Genomic DNA, 25,052 nt, shown 5'->3' with positions numbered 1-25,052 from the left:
ATGAGGGCATCTGTCAGCGTCTGGAGGTGTCTGTCACCATCTTCCTCATCTGAGCAAATCCTGTGTATACGGAGGGCTTGTCCATAGGGAACGGCTTCTTTAACATGTTTAGGGTGGAAACTGGAGAAGTGGAGCATTGTGAGATTGTCTGTGGGCTTGCGGTACAGTGAGGTGCTGAGGTGACCATCCTTAATGGAGATGCGTGTGTCCAAGAATGCAACTGATTCTGGGGAATAGTCCATGGTGAGTCTGATGGTGGGATGGAACTTGTTGATATCATCATATAGTTGTTTCAGTGATTGTTCACCATGAGGCCAAAGGAAGAAAATGTCATAAATGTATCTAGTGTATAGCATCGGTTGAAGATTCTGTGCAGTGAAGAAGTCTTGTTCGAACCTGTGCATGAAGATGTTGGCATATTGAGGTGCAAATTTGGTCCCCATGGCTGTTCCATGTGTCTGGATGAAAAACTGATTGTTGAAGGTGAAGACATTGTGGTCCAGGATAAAGCGGATGAGTTGTAAAATTGCATCTGGAAACTGGCAGTTGTCAGCATTGAGTACTGAGGCAGTCGCAGCAATGCCATCGTTGTGGGGGATGTTGGTGTAGAGCGCCGAGACATCCACTGTGACGAGGAGTGTCCCTGGTTCAACTGCTCCATGTGTGATGAGTTTCTATAGGAAGTCTGTAGTGTCGCGACAAAAGCTGGGGGTTCTTTATACAATGGGTTTCAGGATGCCCTCGACGTAGCCAGAGAGGTTCTCACACAGAGTCCCATTGCCCGATACGATGGGACGGCCAGGTGTGTTTGCCTTGTGTATCTTTGGGAGGCAGTAGAGATCTCCAATGCGGGGAGTACGTGGAATGAGAGCACGGAGGGTGCTCTGAAGGTCCGGATCAAAGGTCTTGATCAGATTGTTGAGTTGACGAGTGTGTTCTTTGGTCGGATCTGTGGGTAACTGTCTGTAGTGTTCCTCATTGTTTAGTTGTCGGTACACTTCTTTACAGTAATCCGTTCTGTTCAGTATGACGATGGCCCCTCCTTTGTCTGCTGGTTTGATGACAATGTTGCGGTTGGTCTTGAGAGCGTGGATGGCGTTGCGTTGCGCTCGGGTGTAAGGATTCGCATTCTAATCAGTAATCTCTAAACTGTCTGTGCTTTATATACTCTGTCTGAGGCCAGAACTCTCCATTCACCTGATGAAGAGGCAGTCCCCTCAAAAGCTTGTGAGCTTACTATGAAATAAATCGGTTGGACTAAAACCTGGTGTTGTCAGACTTTTTACTGTGTTTACCCCAGTCCAACGCTGGCACATCCACATCATGACCCGTTGATATAAACAGGGGCATGTTCTCCTTTACGCTTCCTGAAGTTGATGATAATCTCTTTAGTTTTGTTGACACAGAGGGAGAGATTATTGTCACCGCAGCCGGTTGACCCGAATCTCTATCTCATTCCTGTACTCTGTCTTATCATTGGTTGAGATCCGACCCATTATGATGGTGTCATCAGCAAACTTGAAAATTGAGTTGAAGGGGAGTTTGGCCGCACAGTTATAGGTGAATAAGGAGTATAGTAGGGGGCTGAGAACACAGTCTTGTTGACTGTTGGAATGGGTGAGGTGGGAATTGGTAGGGTTTTCTGTGCCCCTCGATGAGAAACTGCCATCCAAGTTTAACGGACCTTTGAACGATCTGCCAAGTTTTCTGTCTCGCCCCTACAATTCCCGTAGCAGATGAAACAGGAGGTTCCCAGCTCATGAGTTTGACCAGAGGTGCATCCATTGGGAATGAACGGATCTGTTCAAAATACAGAGGGTAGAATTGAACGAACCGGAGTGAGCCTTTTGGGATTCTGCATGTTGGGAGCCAATGGGAACGGATTTAAGAATGTAGGCGTGCCTCAAAAGTGCTTGAGAAGGAATACGATGGGTGGGATTTTCCAGCCCTCCCTGCCAGCAGGAAGAGTTTGAAACCGGCGGGACTGGAAGATCCTTCTGCCAGCCAATGGCGGGCACCACCACAAAACGAACCGGAAAATCTCGCCCAATTTGTTCTGATCCAGAGGGAAGGAGCGGGATGAGATGGCTGGTATGGTGGCACCGTGGTTGGTACTGCTGCCTCACAGCGCCAGGGATTGGGGTTCAATTCTCAGCTTGGGTCACTGTCTGTGTGGAGTTTGCACATTCTCCCCATGTCTGCATGGGTTTCCCCTGGGTGCTCCGGTTTCCTCCCACAGTCTGAAAGATGCCCTGGTTAGGGTGCATTGACCCAAACAGTTGCCAGAGTGTGGCGACTAGGGGATTTTCACAGTGATTTCATTGCAGTGTTAATATAAGTCTTACTTGTGACTAATAAATTTCTTTACTATTCCATTCACTATTCCAAACCGAGGAATGAATGAAAAAGCGGTTTGGTCCATTGGGATCCTGGAATCTGTGACTGGGTCGACTGGGTGTGAAACAACTGAACGAAAAGATGTGAGAGAGTCTGAGAGCGGCTATCAGTCTGCAGTTGCAGTGACCCAGATTCTCCGATCTACTCCTGCTGCCAGTGAGATCAGAATTTGGTGCTTAGCCAAAACTGCATTCACTGCTGCGGGACTGGAGAACCCCAGCCCGGGGTGAGGTTGAAGAATTCCAGCCCAGAAGCTGTTTTAAAGTTTATTTATTAGTGTCACAAGTAGGCTTACATTAACACTATAATGAAGTTCTGTGAAAATCCCCTAGTTGCCACATTCCAGCGCCTGTTTGGGTACACAGAGAGAATTTAGCATGGCCAATCCACCTAACTTGTACATCTTTGGACACTAAGGGGCAATTTAGCATGGCCAATCCACATAACCTATATACCTTTGGACACTAAGGGGCAATTTAGCATGGCCAATCCATCTAACCTGCACATCTTTGAACACTAAGGGGCAATTTAGTATGGCCAATCCATCTAACCTGCACATCTTTGGACACTAAGGGGCAATTTAGTATGGCCAATCCACCTAACCTATATATCTTTGGACATTAACATAAGAACATAAGAACATAAGAAATAGGAGCAGGAGTAGGCCATCTAGCCCTTCGAGCCTGCCCCGCCATTCAATAAGATCATGGCTGATCTGTCGTGGCTCAGTTCCACTTTCCCGCCCTCTCCCCATAACCCTTAATCCCCTCTCTTATCAAAAACCCATCAACCCGCTTCTTAAAAATATTTAGCGAGGCAGCCTCCACCACTTCAACGGGCAGAGAATTCCAGAGATTCACCACCCTTTGAGTGAAGAAGTTCCGCATGGCCAATCCACCGAACCTGCACATCTTTGGACATTAAGGGGTAATTTAGCATGGCCATTGCAAGTCTTTCAGACTGTGGGAGGAAACCGGAGCACCCGCCGGAAACCCACGCAGACACAGGGGGGACATGCAGCCTCCACACAGACAGTGACCCAAACTGGGAATCGAACCCAGGTCCCTGGCGTTTGTGAGGTAGCAGTGCTAACCACAGCGCCGCTGCCGCTCCAGGTGTCTGATACAAAATCAACTCGCTAACCTGTGAAACAGAGTTCTGTACAAGTGCCTGACGTACAGACATACCCCAAATTCCAACCTACACCAACGCCCCAAGTTGGAATTCGTAAAAACCAGAAACAAAGGTTCTCCTGTTCTTCAGATTGCCCACACATCGCTGATAAACATACTTCAGCCTTGTAGCGGGAATTGTGAAATTGGAAAATTTCTTTATCTGGATTAATGTGAATGAAAGTGCATGCCAACTGACACTAGTTACAAAACAGAGCAATGTCTAAAGCAAAACCAGAAATGGATTTAGGGATTGGTAAGCTGTGTTGAAATCAAAGCCCTACCTTTCTGTCTCATTCCTCCTTAGCAGCAATGTTCAAACTATCATTCTCCGTGTACTTCTTAATGTCCCAACCACTTCTGTTTCACGGTGGCACAGTGGTTAGCACTGCTGCCTCACAGCACTACTCGATTCCCGGCTTGAGTCACTGTCTGTGTGGAGTCTGCACATTCTCCCCGTGTCTGCGCGGGTTTCCTCCGGGTGCTCCAGTTTCCTCACACAGTCCAAAGGTGTGTGGATTAGGTGCATTGGCAATGCTAAATTGCCCCTTAGTATCCAAAGGCGTATAGGTTAGATGGATTGGCCATGCTTAATTGCCCCTCAGTGTACCCGAGCAGGTGGTGACTCGGGGATTTGCACAGTAACTTCATTGCAGTGTTAAAGTAAGCCGACTTGCGACTAATAAATTAACTTTTCCACCCGTCTAATGGCTACAACATTCTGGGGGGTGACCTTGTAGAGGTCTATAAAATAATGAGGGGCACAGATCAGCTAGATACTCAATATCTTTTCCCAAGGGTAGGGGAGTCTAAAACTAGAGGGTGTAGGTTTAAGGTGAGAGAGGAGAGATACAAAAGGGTCCAGAGGGACAATTCTTTCACTCAGAGGGTGGTGAGTGTCTGGAACGATAGTAGTAGAGGCGGGTACAATTTTGTCTTTTAAAAAGCATTTGGACAGTTACAGGGGTGTAGAGGGATATGGGCCAAATACGGGCAGCTGGGACTAGCTTAGGGGGTTTAAAAAAAGGGGCAGCATGGATAAGTTGGGCTGAAGGGCCTATTTCCATGCTGTAAATCTCTATGACTCTATTCCCTCTTATCCTTGATATTTCTCGGTTTCACTATTCCCACTCCAGCCTGGCCTTCAGCACTCGAACTGTCCACCTCCTCCTGAAATAAGATTAGTTCCCGACATCCCTTGCACTCTGTGGGAGTGAATTCCACAGACTCACTACCCTTTAGAGTCACAGGCCGGAAATCTACCACTATGCCCACCACGGAATCGACGCAGGCCAGGGACCATCATCAGCAACCTCCATCGATCTCGGGCAGGAGTTTCCGGTCTTAGAGCTTATCTGTTAAGGCTTACATTAACGCTGTAATGAAGTTACTGTGAAATTCTCCTCGTGGCCACAGTCCGGTGCCTGTTTGGGTCAATGCACCCTAACCAGCGCGTCTTTCAGAACGTGGGAGGAAACCGGAGCTCCCCCCAAAACCCACACAGACATGGGGAGAATGCGCAAACTCCACACAGACATTGACCCAAGCCAGGAGTTGAACCCAGGTCCCTGGTGCTGTGAGGCAGCAGTGCTAACCACTGTGCCACCCCAAATGGTCTTGCCCGATCAAGGCAGTAAGAGTCACAGAGGGTTTACATATGGAAACAGGCCATTCAGCCCAGCTTGTCCATGCCACCCAATGTTTAACCGCCGATCATAGAATCCCTACAGTGCAGAAGGAGGCCATTCGGCCCATCGGGTCTGTACCGAACATATTCCCACCCAGGCCCCATTCCCGAAACCCCACGCATTTGCCCTGTTAATCCCCCTGATCCTAGGGTCAACTTAGCACGGCCAATCCACCTAACCTGCCCATCTTTGTACCATAGGAAACCCACACAGACACGGGGAGAATGTGCAAACTCCACACAGACAGTGACCCGAGGCTGAAGTTGACCCCAGGTCCCTGGCGCTGTGAGGCAGCAGTGCCAACCACTGTGCCACCGTGCCGCCCTTAACTCTTGTTCCAAGAGTCTTTCCTGTTCACCTAACGTCAGGGCTTTTGTTTAAATGATAACAAAGTTAAATGTTAAAATCTAGTTACTTTGAGTTGCCAAAGTCTGCTGTGCAGAAACAGACCATTTGGCCCATTCAACCCCACACTGGTCCTTAGGAGCCTCCTTTCGCCCCTCTTATAGAATCATAGAAATATACAGTACAAAAGAGGCCCTTCGGCCCATCAGGTCTGTACCAACAGGCAAGAAACACCTGACCTCCCACCTAATCACACATGCCGGCACTTGGCCCATAGCCCTGATTGTTACAATGTGCCAAGCGCCCATCCAGGTACTGTTTACAGGATGTAAGGCATCCCGCCTCCAGCACCTTCCCAAGCAGCGCATTCCAGACCCTCACCACCCTCCGAGTAAAAAAGGTTTTCCTCACACGGTGGCACGGTGGTTAGCACTGCTGCCTCACAGCGCCAGGGACCTGGGTTCGATTCCCGGCTTGGGTCACTGCCTGTGTGGAGTTTGCACGTTCTCCCCGTATCTGCATGGATTTCCTCCAGGCAGTCCGGTTTCCTTCCACAGTCTGAACCAGTGCTGGTTAGGGTGCGTTGGCCGTGCTAAATTCTCCCTCAGTGTACCCGAGCAGGTACCGGAGTGTAACAACCACGGGATTTTCGCAGTAACATCATTGCAGTGTTAATACAAGGGACATTTCCAGAAGGCGTTTGATAAGGTGCCTCACAAAAGGTTGCTGCAAAAGGTTAGGGTGCACAGAGTTGGGGGGTAAGGTGTTAGTGTGGATAGAGGATTAGCTGTCTAATAGGAAGCAGAGAGTTGGAATCAATGGGTGCTATTCTGGTTGGCAGTTGGTGACTAGTGGAGTGCCGCAGGGATTGGTGACTAGTGGAGTGCCGCAGGGATCGGTGCTGGGGCCTCAACTGTTTACCATTTACATAGACGATCTGGAGGAGGGGGCTGAGTGTAGGGTAACGAAATTTGCTGATGACACGAAGATGAGTGAAAAAGCAAATTGCGTGGAAGGCACAGAAAGTCTGCAGAGAGATCTGGATAGGCTGAGCGAGTGGGCGAGGACCTGGCAGATGGAGTATAATGTTAACAAGTGTGAGGTTATCCACTTTGGCAGAAATAATAGTAGGAGGGATTATTATTTAAAGGGTGAAAAGCTGCAGCATGCTACGGTGCAGAGGGACCTGGGGGTCCTTGTGCACGAACCGCAAAAACCCAGTCTGCAGGTGCAGCAGGTGATCAAGAAGGTGAATGGGATGCTGGCCTTTATAGCGAGGGAGATAGAATATAAAAGCAGGGAGGTCTTGCTGCAACTGTACAGGGCACTGGTGAGGCCACAGCTGGAGTACTGTGTGCAGTTTTGATCGCTGCATTCGTAAAAGGATATATTGGCCTTGGAGGGAGTGCAGAGGAGGTTCACTAGGCTGATACCGGAGATGAGGGGGTTGGACTATGAAGAGAGATTGGATAGATTGGGTCTGTACTCGTTGGAGTTTAGAAGGATGAGGGGTGATCTTATAGAGACATATAAGATAATGAAGGGGATGGATAGGGTAGAGGTAGAGAGATTCTTTCCGCTTAGAAAGGACAGCAGAACTAGAGGGCACAGCCTCAAGATAAGAGGGGGCTCAGTTTAGATCGGAGTTGAGGAGGAACTTTTTCACTCAAAGGGTGGTGAGTCTCTGTAATTCTCTGCCCGTTGAAGTGGTGGAGGCTACCTCATTGAATATATTTAAGTCACGGGTAGATAGGTTTCTGACAGACAAGGGAATTAAGGGTTATGGGGAGAAAGTGGGAAAGTGGAACTGATCCACTTCAGATCAACCATGATCTTATTGAATGGCGGGGCAGGCTCGAAGGGCTAGATGGCCTACTCCTGCTCCTATTTCTTATGTTCTTATGTTCATTTTTAGCATGGCTAGTCCACCTAACCTACACATCTTTGGGTTGTGGGAGGGAACTGGAGCACCCAGAGGAAACCCACACTGACATGGGGAGAATGTGCAGACTCCACACAGACAGTGACCCGAGGCTGTAATTGAAGCTGGGTCCCTGGCGCTGAGAGGCAGCAGTGACACTGATTTTAATTCATCCATTCCACTCCCAATGTTGACAGCACTCCACTTTTTGCCCTCTCTGTCATTGTGGTTTGACAGCATTGCTGGTTTCTGTCACATGAGCACACCTGACATCAATCACATCTACCTGACTCAAACAATAAATAATTCACACTTTAACCATCTAAAATCTCAACAGCCTACCACAACTTACATCGAGGTATCAATCACCTGGACACAGCCACGCCTAGGGCAGGTTAACCACAATTCTAGGCTGCACAGCGGTTAGCACTGCTGCCTCACAGCACCAGGTATCCGGGTTCAAATCCAGGCTCAGATGACTATCTGGAGTTTGCACATTTTCCCAGTGTCTGTGTGGGTTTCCTCCCATGGTCTGAAAGGAGTCGGAGTGTGGTGAGTAGGGGACTTCCACAGTAAATTCATCGAAGTGTTAATGTAGCCCACTTGTGACACTAATAAATAAACTTTAATTTGAAGCTCCTGTTCAATCAATTAAATCACTCTGTGTAACAAATAGTAAAGCTCCCTCTACACTGTCCCCGTCAAACACTCCCAGGACAGGTACAGCACGGGGTTAGATACAGAGTAAAGCTCCCTCTACACTGTCCCCATCAAACACTCCCAGGACAGGTACAGCACAGGGTTAGATACAGAGTAAAGCTCCCTCTACACTGTCCCCTGTCAAACACTCCCAGGACAGGTACAGCATGGAGTTAGATACAGAGTAAAGCTCCCTCTACACTGTCCCCATCAAACACTCCCAGGACAGGTACAGCACAGGGTTAGATACAGAGTAAAGCTCCCTCTACACTGACCCCCCATCAAACACTCCCAGGACAGGTACAGCACGGGGTTAGATACAGAGTAAAGCTCCCTCTACACTGTCCCCCATCAAACACTCCCAGGACAGGTACAGCACGGGGTTAGATACAGAGTAAAGCTCCCTCTACACTGTCCCCCATCAAACACTCCCAGGACAGGTACAGCACGGGGTTAGATACAGAGTAAAGCTCCCTCTACACTGTCCCCATCAAACACTCCCAGGACAGGTACAGCACGGGGTTAGATACAGAGTAAAGCTCCCTCTACACTGTCCCCCCATCAAACACTCCCAGGACAGGTACAGCACAGGGTTAGATACAGAGTAAAGCTCCCTCTACACTGTCCCCCATCAAACACTCCCAGGACAGGTACAGCACGGGGTTAGATACAGAGTAAAGCTCCCTCTACACTGTCCCCCATCAAACACTCCCAGGACAGGTACAGCACGGGGTTAGATACAGAGTAAAGCTCCCTCTACACTGTCCCCATCAAACACTCCCAGGACAGGTACAGCACGGGGTTAGATACAGAGTAAAGCTCCCTGTACACCATCGCAACAGACATTCCTGGGACTGGGACAACAAGTGTAAAATATAATTCTCGGTTCTCTAACCCCAGTCTAAATAAACAGCTGTCACTAAATCAGAGTGTTTTCCCACCGATTTCTAAACCTGACCACAGTACAATCAGCAGGATAAGGTTGGGAAAATCCCAGGATAAACCTGTGGACGGTGAGTATTTTGGGATGGAAATGGAGATTGGAGTGCGAGTTGCTTTCAGATTTATTATTTGTTCTAATTGAAGTCCCTTTCTTTATTTTTCTTCAGAATTTAGTCAATCAGAAGATCAACAATGAACTATGGCTACAAGGATTTGCAAGTTCTCCCGCATGGGTAGGTGGCCCCTTTCATTCCTCACTGTTGTATCTGCCGTGGTAATCAGTGAGTCTTCCCAATATACAGAGAGAATGAGTGGCATCATGTGCGCACTCAACCAAGCCTCTCTCTGTGAATGTGTTGATGTAGAATTAGACAGTATTAGATGGTGTGTGTATATATATCACAGCGATTAGCACTTCTGCCTCATAGCACCAGGGACCTGGGTTCAATTCCTGCCTTGGGTCACTGTCTATGTGGAGTCTGCACATTCCCCCCATGTCTGTGTGGGTTTTCTCTGGTTTCCTCCCACATTCTGAAAGACGTGCATTGACCCAAACAGGCACCAGGCTGTGGCGATGAGGGGAATTTCACAGTAAGTTCATTGCAGTGTTAATGTAAGCCTTACTTGTGACTGATAAATGAATTTCAATGTGAGTGTGTGCGTCTCGAGAATCAAATGTGGTTAAATTAACATTCAATTAAGGACGGCAGATTTCCTTCGCTAAAGGACATTAGTGAACCAGATGGGTTTTTCCAACAATGGGTCATCAGTAGATTCGTAATTCCAGATTTCTTTTTATTGAATTCAAATTCCACCATCTGCCGTGGAAGGATTCGAACCCAGGTTCCAGGGACATGAACTGAGTTCCTGGATTTAAAGTCTACCTATATATAATACCACTAAGCCATCACTTCCCCATGGACTCAGTGAGACCTCGATGTCCTCGTGCATCAGTCAGTGAAAGTAAGCACGCAGGTACAGTAGGCAGTGAAGAAGGCAAATGGTATGTTGGCCTTGATAACAAGAGGATTTGAATACAGAGATAGGGATGTGTTGCTGCAATTGTACAGGGCGTTGGTGAGGCCACACCTGGAGCATTGTGTGCAGTTTTGGTGTCCTTATCTGAGGAAGGATGTCCTTGCTGTAGAGGGAGTGCAGTGAATGTTTACCAGGTTGATTCCTGGGATGGCAGGTCTGTCATATGAGACAGGACTAAATCGGTTAGGGTTATATTCACTGGGGTTTGGAAGAGTGAGAGGGGATCTCAGTGAAACTTATAAAATTCTAACAGGGTTAGACAGGATAGATTCAGAAAGAATGTTCCCAATGGTGAGGAAATCCAGAATTGGGGGTCACTGAATCCCTACAGTGCAGAAAGAGGCCATTCAGCCCATTGAGCCTGCACCAACAATGATCCCACCCAGGCCCAATCCCTGTAACCCCACACAATTACCCTGCTAATCTCCTTGACACTATGGGGCAATTTAGCATGGCCAATCTACCTAACTTGCACATCTTTGGATACTAAAGAGCAATTTAGCATGGCCAATCAATCTAACCCACACGTCTTTCAGACTGTGGGAGGAAACCCACGCAGACACGGGGAGAACATGCAGACTCCACGCAGATAGTGACCCAAGCTGGGAATCGAACCCAGTTCCCTGGCTAACCACTGTGCCACCAAAGTTGTGGTAGAATGGGGTGGGGTGGGGAGCATGCAAAGGCCTGTTGACTTCAAGTGGGATTTTCTGGGTTTGGTGCGATTGCGGGTGGTAAATCCCACCGGATATTTGAGAAATAAGCACCGCAATGCGGAGAAAAACCGCAGAGAATAAAATCCTTTGAGACATTTCTGATTGACGGTATAATGTGTCATGCAAATGAATCCTCCCCTTATTTAAATTGACTTAGGAATGATTGATGCGATGTATTACGTACGATACTCAAACTCGGGAGGGGCGGGAGGAGTGGAATAAACTACCAAGCATCATCTCACCTTCCTATTACCTGTCAATCCATATGAACCTTCCTCACCTTCCACACCCAGTCTTTATTGGATCAAATGCTTGACCTGTGCAGTCACTCTACTTGGCACACGGCCTGGTTTCAAGGCTGGAGGCATATTTCATGATGAGAGCTGCTTCCTTCCATCTTTGTGACTCATTGCAACAGTAGCACCAGATAATAGTCTGAAGTTGCAGATATTTGCGAGGACAGTCCCTGAGATGCCTTCTGTTAATGGGGCCGGAGGGTTGGCACAGTTAGGCTTGCCAAATCTGGTCAGGCCCTCCTGGAAGTTTCTAACCTCCCACCCTCAACCTCTCTGCACCCCCACAAATCTGGAGGCATGTCCGCTAAACCTGTCACCAACCTTTACAGACGCACCATAGAAAACATCCTTTCCGGATCTATCACAGCTTGGTCTGGCTCTTCATTAACCATAGCACCAGCGTGGAGGGGCCAGGACAGGTTACTGATGATCTGAACACCTAAAAAACTTAAAGCCCTCGACCACTAGGGCGGCGCTGTGGCACGGTGGTTAGCATTGATACCTCACAGCCAGAGGCCTGGTTCGATTCCGGCCTCGGGTCGTTGTCTGCGTGGAGTCTGCACATTCTCCCCGTGTCTGCGTGGGTTTCCTCCGAGCGCTCCGGTTTTCTCCCACAGTCCAAAGATGTGCGGGTTAAGGGGATTACCAGGGTCTACTGGTCTTGTTTAAAAGTTTACATTAGGTTTACATTAACACTGCAATGAAGTTACTGTGAAAATCCTCTAGTCGCCACACTCCGGTACCTGTTCGGGTCAATGCACCATAACTTTTGGACTGTGGGGGAATCCGGAGCACCCGGAGGAAACCCACGCAGACACGGGGAGAACGTGCAGATTCCACACAGACAGTGACCCAAGCCGGGAATCGAACCCGGGCCCCTGGCGCTGTGCAGCAGCCCCAGGTCACGTGCCAACCGATTCAAGGTGGATTGGCTCCTTAGTGTCCCAAAAAGTGTAAATTAGAGGGATTATCAGGGTAATTCCATGGGGTTATGGCAATAGGGCTTGGGTAAGATATTCTGTCAGAGAGTCAGTAATTTTATGATTGTGGTCGGTACAGACACGATGGGCCAAATGGCCTCCTCCTGTACTGTACAGGTTCTATGATTCCCTGTTCTATGATTCTATAATCAGTCATGACTGTATTGAACGTTGGCGCAGGCTCAATGGGCCAAAGGGTCTACTCCCACTCCATTTCTTGTGTTCTGCTGACACTGCGTTGAGTCCTGCAGCAAACAGGCCTCCCGGGGGCAGCACAGTGGTCAGCACTGCTGCCCCACAACAGCACCCGGGACCCGGGTTGGATTCCCGGCTCGGGTCACTGTCTGTGAGGAGTTTGCGTGTTCTCCCCGTGTCTGCGTGGGTTTCCTCCGGGTGCTCCGGTTTCTTCCCACAGTCCAAAGATGTGGGGGTTAGGTTGATTGGCCATGCCAAGTTTGCCCCTTTAGTGTCCTGAGATGCGTAGGTTAGAGGGATTAGCGGGTGAAATATGTCAAGATATGGGGTTGGCCCTGGGTGGGATTGTGGTCAGCACAGACTCGATGGGCCAAATGGCCTCTTTCTGCAGTGTAGAGTTCCGATGATTCTACCTGTTTCAGACAGGAAATGCCTGTTCCAAATACCCCTGGAAGCAAAATGTGACAAAAAAAATTGGATTATTTTTGACCAAAATCAGAAGTAACTTTATTTTTAAAAAACCATTTGTTTCATGTTTCAGGGAGAAGCTACCAAAATCCAGTGGCAGATCCTTATACGGTAAGTTGCAACGCAATCAATCCTCAATATTGGTTTCATGGGCATCAGTAGACTCTTAATTCCAGGCTTTTTTAATTGAATTCAAATTCCACCATCTGCCGTGGCAGGATTCGAACCCAAGTCCCCAGAACATTAGCTGAGCTTCTGGATTAATAGCCTAGTGATAATACCACTAGGCCATTGCCTCCCCTAAACTCCAGGCTTTCAACAGGGCTGACGGAGCAAGACAGGAGACCACGCAAACTCAGGATGGTAATGCTGGAAAAATCATAGAATCCCCTACATTGCCCAAGGAGACCATTTGGCCCATTGACTCTCTACATAAGAACATAAGAAATAGGAGCAGGAGTAGGCCATCCAGCCCTTCGAGCCTGCCCCGCCATTCAATAAGATCATGGCTGATCTGTCGTGTCTCAGTTCCACATTCCCGCCCTCTCCCCATAACCCTTAATCCCCTCGCTTATCAAAAACCCATCAACCTGCGTCTTAAAAATATTTAGCGAGGCAGCCTCCACCACCTCAACAGGCAGAGAATTCCAGAGATTCACCACCCTTTGAGTGAAGAAGTTCCTCCTCAGCTCCGTTCTAAACCGCCCCCCCTTTATCTTGAGGCTGTGCCCCCTAGTCCTACTGTCCTTTCTGAGCAGGAAGAGCCTCTCCACCTCTATCCTATCCATCCCATTCATCATCTTATACGTCTCAATGAGATCTCCCCTCATTCTTCTAAACTCTAACGAGTACAAGCCTAGTTTATTCAGCCTCTCCTCATAGCTCAACCCCCTCAACTCCGGTATCAACCTCCTCTGCACTCCCTCCAAGGCCAAAATATCCTTGCGTAAGTACGGCGACCAAAACTGCACACAGTACTCCAGCTGCGGCCTTACCAATGCCCTACACAGCTGCAGCAAGACCTCCCTACTTTTATATTCAATCCCCCTCGCTATGAAGGCCAGCGTCCCATTCGCCTTCCTGACCACCTGCTGCACCTGCAGGCTGGGTTTTTGCGACTCATGCACAAGGGCCCCGAGGTCCCTCTGCACTGTCGCCTGCTGCAGTTTTTCGCCCCGTAAGTAATAGTCCTTCCTACCATTATTCCTACCAAAGTGGACGACCTCGCACTTGCCAACATTAAATTCCATTTGCCAGTTCCTGGCCCATTCGCCCAGCCTATCTAGATCCTTCTGCAGACTCTTCACACCCTCCGCACAATTTGCCGTTCCACCAATCTTGGTGTCATCAGCAAATTTTGACACCATACACTCGGTTCCCTCCTCCAGATCATCTATATAAATGGTAAATAGTTGAGGCCCCAGCACCGACCCCTGGGGCACTCCACTAGTCACCCACTGCCAATCCGAATAGCACCCATTAACCCCCACTCTCTGCCTCCTATTTGACAACCAATCCTCTATCCACGCTAACACCCTACCCCCAACTCCATGTCCCTCGACCTTCTGCAATAACCTCTTGTGAGGCACCTTGTCAAATGCCTTCTGAAAATCAGGGAAGACCGCATCCACCGGCTCTCCTCTATCCACCGCCCTAGACACATCCTCATAGAACTCCAGTAAATCTGTCAGACACGACTTCCCCTTAACAAAACCGTGCTGCGTCTGCTCTATCAAGCAATTCCCCTCAAGATGCCTCGCTATTTCCTCCTTGATGACGGATTCTAACATTTTACCTACAACAGACGTTAACCTAACCGGCCTATAATTCCCTGCCTTTTGCCTAGCACCCTTCTTAAACAACGGTGTAACATTAGCCGCTTTCCAATCTTTCGGCACTTCCCCGGAATCCAGCGATGTCTGGAAAATAACCACCAAGGCATCCACTATCACCTCCGCCATTTCTTTCAGAACCCTCGGATGCATTCCATCCGGTCCTGGTGACTTGTCCACAATGCTCTACTGACTGAGCATCTACCCACTGCCTGCCTGATCCCTGTAACCCCTAATCCAATTTACCTACAAATGTTTGGACACTAAGGGGCAATTTAGCACAGCCAATCCACCTAACATGCACATCTTTGGACACTAAGGGGCAATTTAGCATGGCCAATCCACCTAACCCGCACATCTTTGGACACTAAGGGGCAATTTAGCATGGCCAATCTACTGAACCTCTGCATCTTTAGACACTGAGGGACAATTTAGCATGGCCAATCCACCTAACCTGCACATCTTTGGACACTAAGGGGCAATTTAGCATGGCCAATCTACTGAACCTCTACATCTTTAGACACTGAGGGACAATTTAGCATGGCCAATCCACCCTAACCTACACATCTTTGGGCACTAAGGGGCAATTTAGTATGGTCAATCAATGTAACCCGCACATCTTTGGACTGTGGGAGGAAACCGGAGCATCCAGAGGAAACCCACGCAGACACAGGGAGAACATTGAAACTCCGCACAGACAGTGACCCAAACCAGGAATTGGACCCAGATCCCTGGCACTGTGAGGCAGCAGTGCTAACCCCTGTGCCACCGTATCACTCCTTTGCAGTCACAAGAATTGGCAATCACCGATTTAGCGTGTTCACTTGAGGCTGGCGTCGACTGCTCTTTGTGGGAAAGGCTCCCACGTTGTGGCCACTTTTTCCTAACTTCTAGAGACATAGGGCAGAATTTTACCGGCACACACACCCACCCCAATTCCGCGGGCAGGCTGGGCTCGAAGAACAGTATTCTCTATCGGGCTGGGTCGCATGAACCTTGGGTAGACACGCCGGGAGAATTCCACCCAGAAGGCAGGAGCTCTTGGCCACATTCACGCGGGGGCTGGAAAATCCCACTAAGGTCAACTGACCTTTGCGTGATCCGTGCTCTGCCTGCTGAGATTCCAGATGTGGGTGGGGTGGGATCCTTAATGATGCTGGCTACTTTTCCGAGGCAGTGGGAAGTGTAGACAGAGTCAATGGATGGGAGGCTGGTTTGCCTGATGGATTGGGCTACGTTCATGACCTTTTGTAGCTCCTTGCGGTCTTGGGCACAGCAGGAGCCCAGACCAAGCTGTGATACAACCAGAAAGAATGCTTTCTATGGTGCATCTGTAAAAGTTGGTAATCCCGTCTCCTTTGCATGGTCCATCCCCAACCCACAGTGAATCCCACGGTGGGTGGGATGGGAAAACTCCCCCCTATTTAATTGTGTCACAAGTAGGCTCACATTCATAGAATCCCTACAGTGCAGAAGGAGGCTATTCGGCCCATCGAGTCTGGACCGACAGCAATCCCACCCAGGCCGTATCCCCGTAACCCCACATAGTTACTCCACTAATCCCCCTGAAACAAAGGGAGAACTTAGCGTGGCCAATCCACCTGAACTGCACAGCTTTGGACTGTGGGAAGAAACTGGAGCACGTGGAGGAAACCCACGCAGACATGGGGGGGAGAACGTGATGACTCCACATGGACAGTGACCCAAGTTGGGAATTGAACCCAAAATCCCTGGAGCTGTGAGGCAGCAGTGCTAACCACTGTGCCACCCGTTATCATATTAACGTTGTATGATGTTACTGTGAAAATTTCTTAGTTGCCACACTCCGGCACCTGTTTGGATACACCGCGGGAGAATTTAGCATGGCTAATGCACCTTAACCAGCACGTCTTTCTTGTTGTAACTCAATCTACACAGACCCAATAATTTCCCACCCGCACCAAGGTCAAAATTAAGTTTATTTATTAGTCAGAAGCAGGTTCACATTAACACTGCAATGAAGTTACTGTGAAAATCACCTCATCGCCACACTCTGGCACCTGTTCGGGTACACTGAGGGAGAATTTAGCACCCTAACCAGCACATCTTTTGATCTGTGGGAGGAAACTGGAGCGCCCGGAGGAAACCCACGCAGACACGGGTGGGGGGAGAATGTGTAGACTCCACACAGACAGTGACCCGAGGCTGGAATCGAACCCAGGTCCCTGGCGCTGTAAGGCAGCAGTGCTAAACACTGGGCCACCGTGCCGCCCCAAATCAGGGGCAGTCCTGTCCGGGGTGGGGGGGGGGGGGCAGGAGGGTGAGGGGGCTGTGGAACGTGGCTATCGTTAATGTATCCCTCCAGCTCACTGCACGGTGAAGAGAGAACCAAGACAAGAGGATGGCATTCATGGGGTTAACTCTCGATTCCAGCCTCATTTCCTTCTGATGAAACTGAAAATAGTTTCTGCACGGAAAGAAAAAAAATGAGGTGATGAAATCCTTCATTGCCACTTGGCGAGGAACCTCCTGCCGCAGGGAGTGCAGAACCTCCGTGCCCAAAGGAACAGATCTCACACAGTTTCTCCCAGGACACCTGAGACTGGCTGGTCACAGAGCAGAGAGGTTTAGCGAGCGCGGGCCAAGGGATTCTGTGCTGCCCTGGAACAGGTAAAGAATGCGACTCTGTCACACTCGTGATCTTTTCAAGTTTCAGCCGAGGGAGGCAAAGACAAAAGGGTTTCAGAAAATGTGAAGAAGTTGCACAGGCATTCACCTAATCCCTGGCAGCGCTGCTCTTACTTCCCGGCCCAGAAGGGTCTTTTCATTGTTTTGGGTAGGGCAGAGGATTATTTACAGTGTTTGCCCTGAGATTTAATATGTGTTTGCTGCTTTGTTGGAATGTTAGGCTCCAGTCGAAAGCCCCACCTGCAAAGGCAGGAGACAGAGAGAGAGAGAAAGAGAGGGAGGATACGCTTATCGTCATGGTAAATGTCCCCCTAGTGTCCAAAGATGTGCAGGTTAGGTGGATTGGCCATGCTAAATTGTCCCTTAGTGTCCAAAGATGTGCGGGTTAGGTGGATTGGCCATGCTAAATTGTCCCTTAGTGTCCAAAGATGTGCGGGTTAGGTGGATTGGCCATGCTGAATTGCCCCTTAGTGTCAGGAAGACTAGCTAGGGTAAATGCGTGGGGTTATGTGCATGGGGACTGGGTGGGATTGCGGTCAGTGCAGGCTCAATGGGCCAAATGGCCTCCTTCTGCACTGTTGGGTTCTATTATTCAAGGTCAGCCCTTTGAGTCCCTCCACCATTCAATCAGATCATGGCTGATCTCTCCCTGGTCTCAGATCCATCTCCCCACCTGCTCTCCATATCCCTTTAACCCTTTTTTCTCAGAAATATATCCATCTCCTTCTTGAAACCATTTAATGATTCAGATTCCACCGTGCCACGGGGCAACGAGTTCCACAAACTCACCACCCTCTGCAAGAAGTAATTTGTCCTCATCCCAGTTTTAAATCTACCGCCTCTCGACCCATACCTGTGACCTTCTTTCTATTCTCTCGAAGGACTGCCATTTTTAAAGTTTACTTATTAGTCGCAAGTAAGGCTTGCAATGAAGTTACTGTGAAATTCCCCTGGTTGCCACACTCCGGCGCCTGTTCTGGCCAATGCACCCTAACTGGCACGCCTTTCAAACTGTGGGAGGAAACCGGAGCAGCCGGAGGAAACCCACGCAGACACGGGGAGAACATGCAAACTCCAGTGACCCAAGCCGGGAATCGAACCCGGATATCTGGTGCTGTGAGGCAGAACGACTGTGCCACCGTGCTGCCCTTTCGCCCTGTTTTTGTGGCTGTGACTCATCTTCCATTCCCTCATCCTGCAGTATAAATATCTCCCACTTTCTATGCCTTTTAGCTTTGACAGAGGGACATCGGGACTCGAAACATCAGCTGTATTCTCCCCTTACAGATATTGCCAGACTTGCTGAGATTTTCCAGCATTTTCTCTTTTGGTTTCAGATTCCAGCTTCTGCAATAATTTTCCTTCATACCTTCTTCTACCTGGATTATGCGCTCGGTCTTTCAATTTTTGATTTGATTTATCCTCAACACCGCTGCCCCACAAGACTGTGTTCTCAGCCCCCTACTATACTCCTTAGTCACCTATGACTGTGTGGCCAAATTCCCCTCCAACTTGATTTTCAAGTTTGCTGGTGACACCACCATAGTGGGTCAGATCTCAAACTGTGACAAGAGAGAGTACAGGAATGAGATAAAGAATCTGGTGAACTGGCGCGGTGACAATAATCTCTCCCTCAATGTCAACAAGATGAAGGAGATTGTCATTGACTTCAGGAAGCGGAGTGGAGAACATGCCCCTGTCTACACCAACGGGGATGAAGTAGAAATGGGCGAGATCTTCAAGTTCAGATCGTCAGCAATCTGTCCTGGTTCCCCCCCCCGGCAATTTTGCTTAAGAAAGCCCACCAACGCCTCTACTTTCTCAAAAGACTAAGGGAATTTGGTATGTCAGCTATGACTCTCACCAACTTTTACAGATGCACCATAGAAAGGATTCTTTCTGGTTGTATCACAGCTTGGTATGGGCTCCTGCTCTGCCCAAGTCCATAAGAAACTACAAAAGGCCATGAACGTAGCCCAATCCATCATACAAATCATCCATCCATTGACTCTGTCTACTCTTCCTGTTGCCTCAGCAAAGCAGCCAACATAATCAAGGATCTATGGACATTCTCTCTTCCACCTTCTTCCATCAGGAAAAAGATACAAAAGTCTGACGTCATGGACCAACCAACTCAAGGACAGCTTCTTCCCTGCTGCTGTCAGACTTTTGAATGGACTTACCTCGCATTAAGTTGATCTTTCTCTACACCCTAGCTGTGACTATAACACTACATTCTGCACTCTCTCCTTTCCTTCTCTATGAACGGCATGCTTTTGTCTGTATGATGCGCAAGAGCAATGCTTTGCATTGTGTACTAATACATGTGACAATAATGAATCAAGTCAAATCATATGAAGTGGTGTCACTGCAAAATAACTGCAAGAGGAGATGGTGGAAGTAGATCCTACAGCAGCATTCAAGAGGCATCTGGATAGATACATGAACAGGCTGGGAATGGAGGGATATGGACATAAAGGCAAGAAAATATTAGATTAGAGAGGCGCCTGTGTCAGCACAGACATAGTGGGCCGAAGGGCCTGTTCTTGTGCTGTAATGTTCTTTGTCCTGTAACTCGCCAACCAATTTGTGCACAGAAAGCTCACACAAACAGCCAATTCATTTCCAAGGTACGTGTAAGCCTCTTTTCAGAGAGTCCACTTACAGCAGACCAGGGAACTAGAATAATTAGACGGCGGGGTCAATTTATTTCCCAGGATTTCAAGATTGCTGGTGATGGAAGAGACCATATTCCAATTTATTCACAGAGCCAAACATTACGAGCGTGTAATTCCTAACCCTGAAACATGCACAGTGCTTAGCACTGCTGCCTCACAGCACCAAGGATCCAGGTTCGATTCCCCGGCTTGGGTCACTTGTCAGCGTTCCTGCCTCTGAGCTGGAAGCTCCGGGTTCGAATCCCACTCCAGGATGTGGCAGCTGAGGAAGGTGCGTCCATAACACGGCCAAACAGGTGGAGTGTCAACCTGTAAAATCCTTCCAAACACGCCAATGGCTGGCGGTAAGAGTAGGAGAGACTCCTGATCTGCCACATTTGATATGGAGTGGCACCCCCCCAAAGCTATAAGCCCCCCTGGCCACAGATTAGTGACTTGTTCCGGGAATTGAGAATCTACCAATGACCCTGAAACCATTGTCGGGAAAACCCATCTGGTTCACTCATGTCCTTTAGGGAAGGAAATCTGCCGGTCTGGCCTACATGTGACTCCAGAGCCACAGCAATGTGGTTGACTCTCAACTGCCCTCGGGCATCGAGGGATGGGCAATAAATGTTTGCCAGCCAGCGATGGCCATGTCCCATGGGTGAATAAATATAGAAACCAGCCACCAGCGGAACAAAACGAAGACAGGAGGAGATAGCGGTGGTTAAAAATGTTCATTGTGCCAGCACTTTGCAGGAAGCTGGCTAGGCGACACAATAGAGGGGGTGTCGCGTTCCACCGACACAGGTTGCCTATTGAAATTGGACACTGTCTCCTCCACAAACGATAGATTTTGAGTGCATCGGCAAATCGGTTCCTTTCAGTCGACAGCAGATTGACTGGTGTCGGTTTCGAGGACAGTTTCGCACGGCCGGTCCACCCTAACCAGCACGTCTTTCAGACTGTGGGAGGAAACTGGAGCACCCGGAGGAAACCCACGCAGACACGGGGAGAACATACAGACTCCGCACAGACAGTGACCCAAGAAGGGAATCGAATCCGGGTCCCTGTGAGGCAGCGGCGCTAACCAGTGCTCCGTCGGGTTTAAAATAAAAGTTTGATTTATTTGTCACAAGGAAGGCTTACATTCATAAAAGCAAATCACTGCAGATGCTGGAATCTGAAACCAAAAGAGAAAACGCTGGAAAATCTCAGCAGGTCTGGCAGCATCTGTAAGGAGGGAAAAGAGCTGACGTTTCGAGTCCAGATGACCATTTGTCAAACCTTTGACAAGGCTTACATTAACACTGCAATGAAGTAACTGAAATTCCCTCGTCGCCACAGTCCAGTGCCTGTTCAGGCCAATGCACCCTTAGCAGCATGTCTTTCAGACTCTGGGAGGAAACCGGAGCACCCGGAGGAAACCCACGCAGGCACAAGGAGAACGTGCAAACTCTACACAGACGGTGGCCCAAGCCAGGATTCGAACCTGGGTCCCTGGCGCTGTGAGACAAATCCCATGTCGATCCAACACCTTCATGGGGTCAGAGTTTGATTTTGATTTGATTTGACTAGATTTGATTTATTATTGTCACATGTATTAACATACAGTGAAAAGTGTTGTTTCTTGCACACTATATAGTCAAAACATACCATTCATAGAGAAGGAAATGAGAGAGTGCAGAATGTAGTGTTATAGTTAGAGAGAGATCAACTTAATGTGAGGTAGGTCCATTCAAATGCCTGATGACAGCAGCAGGGAAGAAGTTGTTCTTGAGTTGGTTGGTAAATGACCTCAGATCTTTGTATCTGTTTCCTGATGGAAGAAGGTAGAAGAGAGAATGTCTGGGGTGCGTGGGGTCCTTAATTATTCTGGCTGCTTTGCCGAGGCAGCGGGAAGTGTAGACGGAGTCAGTGGATGGGAGGCCGGTTTGCCTGATAGATTGGGCAACCTTTGGCGCAGTGGTGGGTTGGATGTGGCAATGGGGCAGCGAACGAAGCCATGTGGCGAAATGTCAAGGGGGGGGGGAGGCAAGGAAACAATCGGAGAGGTCACTCCATGACCCTTCACCCCCCCCCACACCTTCCGTCCAAACCCCAACCCCTCCCACCGCTGGGTGAAATCCATATTCAGCAAAAGGAGGAGGAAAAGATTTCCTCTGAAGATATCCCAGTCCCTGCCCAAACGCAGAAGCAGGAAGCGGACAATCTGGTTGAACAGGTAAAGTTAGTTCCGCAGAAAGCTGAGAGAGAGAGAGAGAGGGATCTGTGCTTCATCCCCTTTGAGATCCCTGAGAAAGGTCATTATCCGTAAAGGGCCAATTTAATCCAATTTCCAGTGAGTAGCTGGTAAAAGCAAAACCTTCAACCAGAGAGAGGGAGAGTGGGGGGGGGGTGGTTGGAGTGAAGCAAGAGTAAATAGGGAGAGAAAAGGTCATGAAGGAAAGACAAAGGATGTTAAGAATCAGACTTTGAATAAGAGTTTCACATTTAATGGGCCACGCCCGCTCTCACAAGCAGCAGGTCGGCACCGAGCCAGCCTGCACTTGTCGCTCTTACCAAGTCTGGGTGTCAATCTCCCCTTTATTTTCTCTTACAGAACAGAGGAAGAAATATTCAAATTCCAACTTTATAATGGACGATCGATCACAGTACCACGTGAACGTAAGTCATCTCTTTCAGCAGTACCCGCTTCCTTTGCGTAGCTAAAATTAGGTTAACAGGGTGGCACGGTGGGTTAGCACTGCTGCCCCCACGGCGCCAGGGACCCGGGTTCGATTCCCGGCTCGGGTCACTGTCTGTGCGGAGTCTGCACATTCTTCAGCTGAGGAACGGCCAATGTGTTTCCAACTCAGGGTGGTGGGGGGGCTTGGAAGGGGAACCCCCATATCTCCAGGTGGTGGCAATCCCAGCTTTCTGCTGTCTAGTTGGCAGAGGTCAGGGGTTTGGAAGGTGCTGTTCACAGTAGCACTGCTGCCTCACAGCGCCAGGGACCCGGTTCGATTCTCGGCTCGGGTCACTGTCTGGGTGGAGTTTGCACATTCTCCCCATGTCTGCGTGGGTTTCCTCCGGGTGCTTCGGTTTCCTCCCACAGTCCAAAGATGTGCGGCTAAGGTGGATTGGCTATACTAAGTTGTCCCTTAGCGTCAGAGGGACGGGCTAGTGTAGGGCCTGTACGGGGATAGGATCTAGGTGGGATAATGGTCGGTGCAGACTCGGTGAGACAAGATAGCCTCCTTCTGCACTGTAGGATTCTCAGTGTCACAAGTAGGCTTACATTAACACTGCAATGAAATTAGTGTGAAAATCTCATAGTTGCCACACTCCAGCACCTGTTCGGACACACTGAGGGAGAATCTAGCATGGCCAATGCAAATATCCAGCACCTCTTTCAGACTGTGGGAGGAAACCGGAGCACCCGAAGGAAACTCACACCGACACGGGGAGAACATGCAGACTCCACACAGACAGTGACTCAAGCTGGGAATCGAACCCTGGTCCACGGCGCTGTGAAGCAGCAGTGCTAACCACTGTGCCACTGCGTCACTCCATTCTCTTCTGTTTTTAGACCGAGGGCTTTATTTTGTTCTTTAATTATTCCATTACACCCGAGTGCCCTCCCCCGCCAAACCAATACCCTCCCGGGTTTTGTCTATACAACAGATGGCACCCATCCAGATTCTCACACCAGCGCTATGGGCAAAGGCTGTCTCTGATCCCATGCTGGAGTTGGTACGATGGTATGGACGTGCGGCACCACTAAGGTGGCCTATTTCTGCCTCGATTATCAGAATTCACCTCTGGCTCAGCCTTACCCCTCCTCTGTTACTTCTAGACCTGACTAGGAGCGGCACAGTATTTAGCACTGCTGCCTCACAGCAGCAGGGACCTGGGTTCGATTCCCGGCTCGGCTCTGCACATTCTCCCCATGTCTGCGTGGGGTTCCTCCGGGTACTCCAGTTCCCTCCCACAGTCTGACAACTAGGGGGGATTTTCTCAGTAGCTTCACTGCAGTGTTCATGCAAGCCGGCTTGTGACACTAATTAATAGACTTTAATTGCAAGGTTAACGTTGCGATGTCACCAGTTATTCTCCTTCCTCTTCCATTCGAGTTTCCTCTGAGTTCTTTAACCCTCTGGCCCCCTGCAGCACCTGACCACCTTCCCACTGGGTCCTGGAGAGGAGACGCAGACAGTCGAAGAGTCCATTCAGAAACTGAAGACCATGGACAGCAAAGGGAGGATCTGGACGCAGGAGATGCTGTTGCAAGTTAACAGCTCAGCCGTCAGCCTGGTGGACATTGAATCCAAGGTACGTCAAGTGGTCTGATGGGATGAATTAACGTGTGATGCGAGGGCCGACAAGACCATGCCTGTCCCTCATTGCCCCGGTAGGTCATAGAATCGATACTGTGCAGGAGGAGGCCATTCAGCCCATCGAGTCTGTACCGACCGCAATCCCATCCAAGCCCTATCCTGGGCCAGCGTGGTGGCACAGTGGTCAGCAATGCTTCGGGTAAGCGTTCTCCAAGGCGGCCTTCACAACAACACAGAGCAGAAACTGATAGCCAAGTTCCGCACACATGAGGACGGCCTCAACTGGGATCTTGGGTTCGTGTCACACTATCTGTAACCCCCCATGACTTGCCTGGGCTTGCAAAATCTCACTAACTGCCCTGGAGACAATACACGCCTGTGCTTAACCCTCTCTCCACTCACATTGCCTGTACCTTTAAGACTTGATTACCTGTAAAGACTCGCATTCCGACCATTATCTTGTAAGTTGAGTTTGTGTCTATATATGCCCTGTTTGTGAACACAACTCCCACTCACCTGAAGAAGGAATAACACTCCGCAAGCTCGTGCTACCAAATAAACCTGCTGGACTTTAACCTGGTGACGTGAGACTTCTTACTGTGCCTCACAGTGCCAGCGACCTGGGTTTGAGTCCCGGTTTGGGTTACCGTCTGCGTGGAGTCTGCACATTCTCCCCGTGTCTGTGTGGGTTTCCTCCCACTGCCCTCAAGGTGTACT

At 49.2% G+C, this 25,052-nt stretch overlaps 1 protein-coding gene across 7 annotated transcripts in view; it reads left to right on the top strand.

The window, feature by feature from the left end:
- LOC145361682 (epidermal growth factor receptor kinase substrate 8-like protein 1) overlaps positions 1–25,052 on the top strand; it is an 83,739-nt gene that overhangs the window by 19,104 nt on the left and 39,583 nt on the right. For 3 of the 7 annotated variants that reach the window (XM_080217584.1, XM_080217585.1, XM_080217587.1), the window contains exons 2-5: positions 9,332–9,397; positions 12,931–12,968; positions 22,619–22,683; positions 24,169–24,330. In XM_080217584.1, coding sequence (XP_080073710.1) covers positions 9,357–9,397; positions 12,931–12,968; positions 22,619–22,683; positions 24,169–24,330 — 306 coding nt within the window. In that variant the 5' untranslated portion in view covers positions 9,332–9,356. The other 4 variants (XM_080217586.1, XM_080217588.1, XM_080217589.1 and 1 more) reach the window with 4 other exon arrangements.

Source organism: Carcharhinus amblyrhynchos, chromosome 35 (genome assembly GCF_965287045.1).
Source record: "Carcharhinus amblyrhynchos chromosome 35, sCarAmb.v2.hapA, whole genome shotgun sequence".
Classification (NCBI taxonomy): Eukaryota; Metazoa; Chordata; class Chondrichthyes; order Carcharhiniformes; family Carcharhinidae; genus Carcharhinus; species Carcharhinus amblyrhynchos.
Note: the sequence above shows the minus strand (reverse complement) of the source record. Positions and strands in the feature narration are given on the sequence as shown.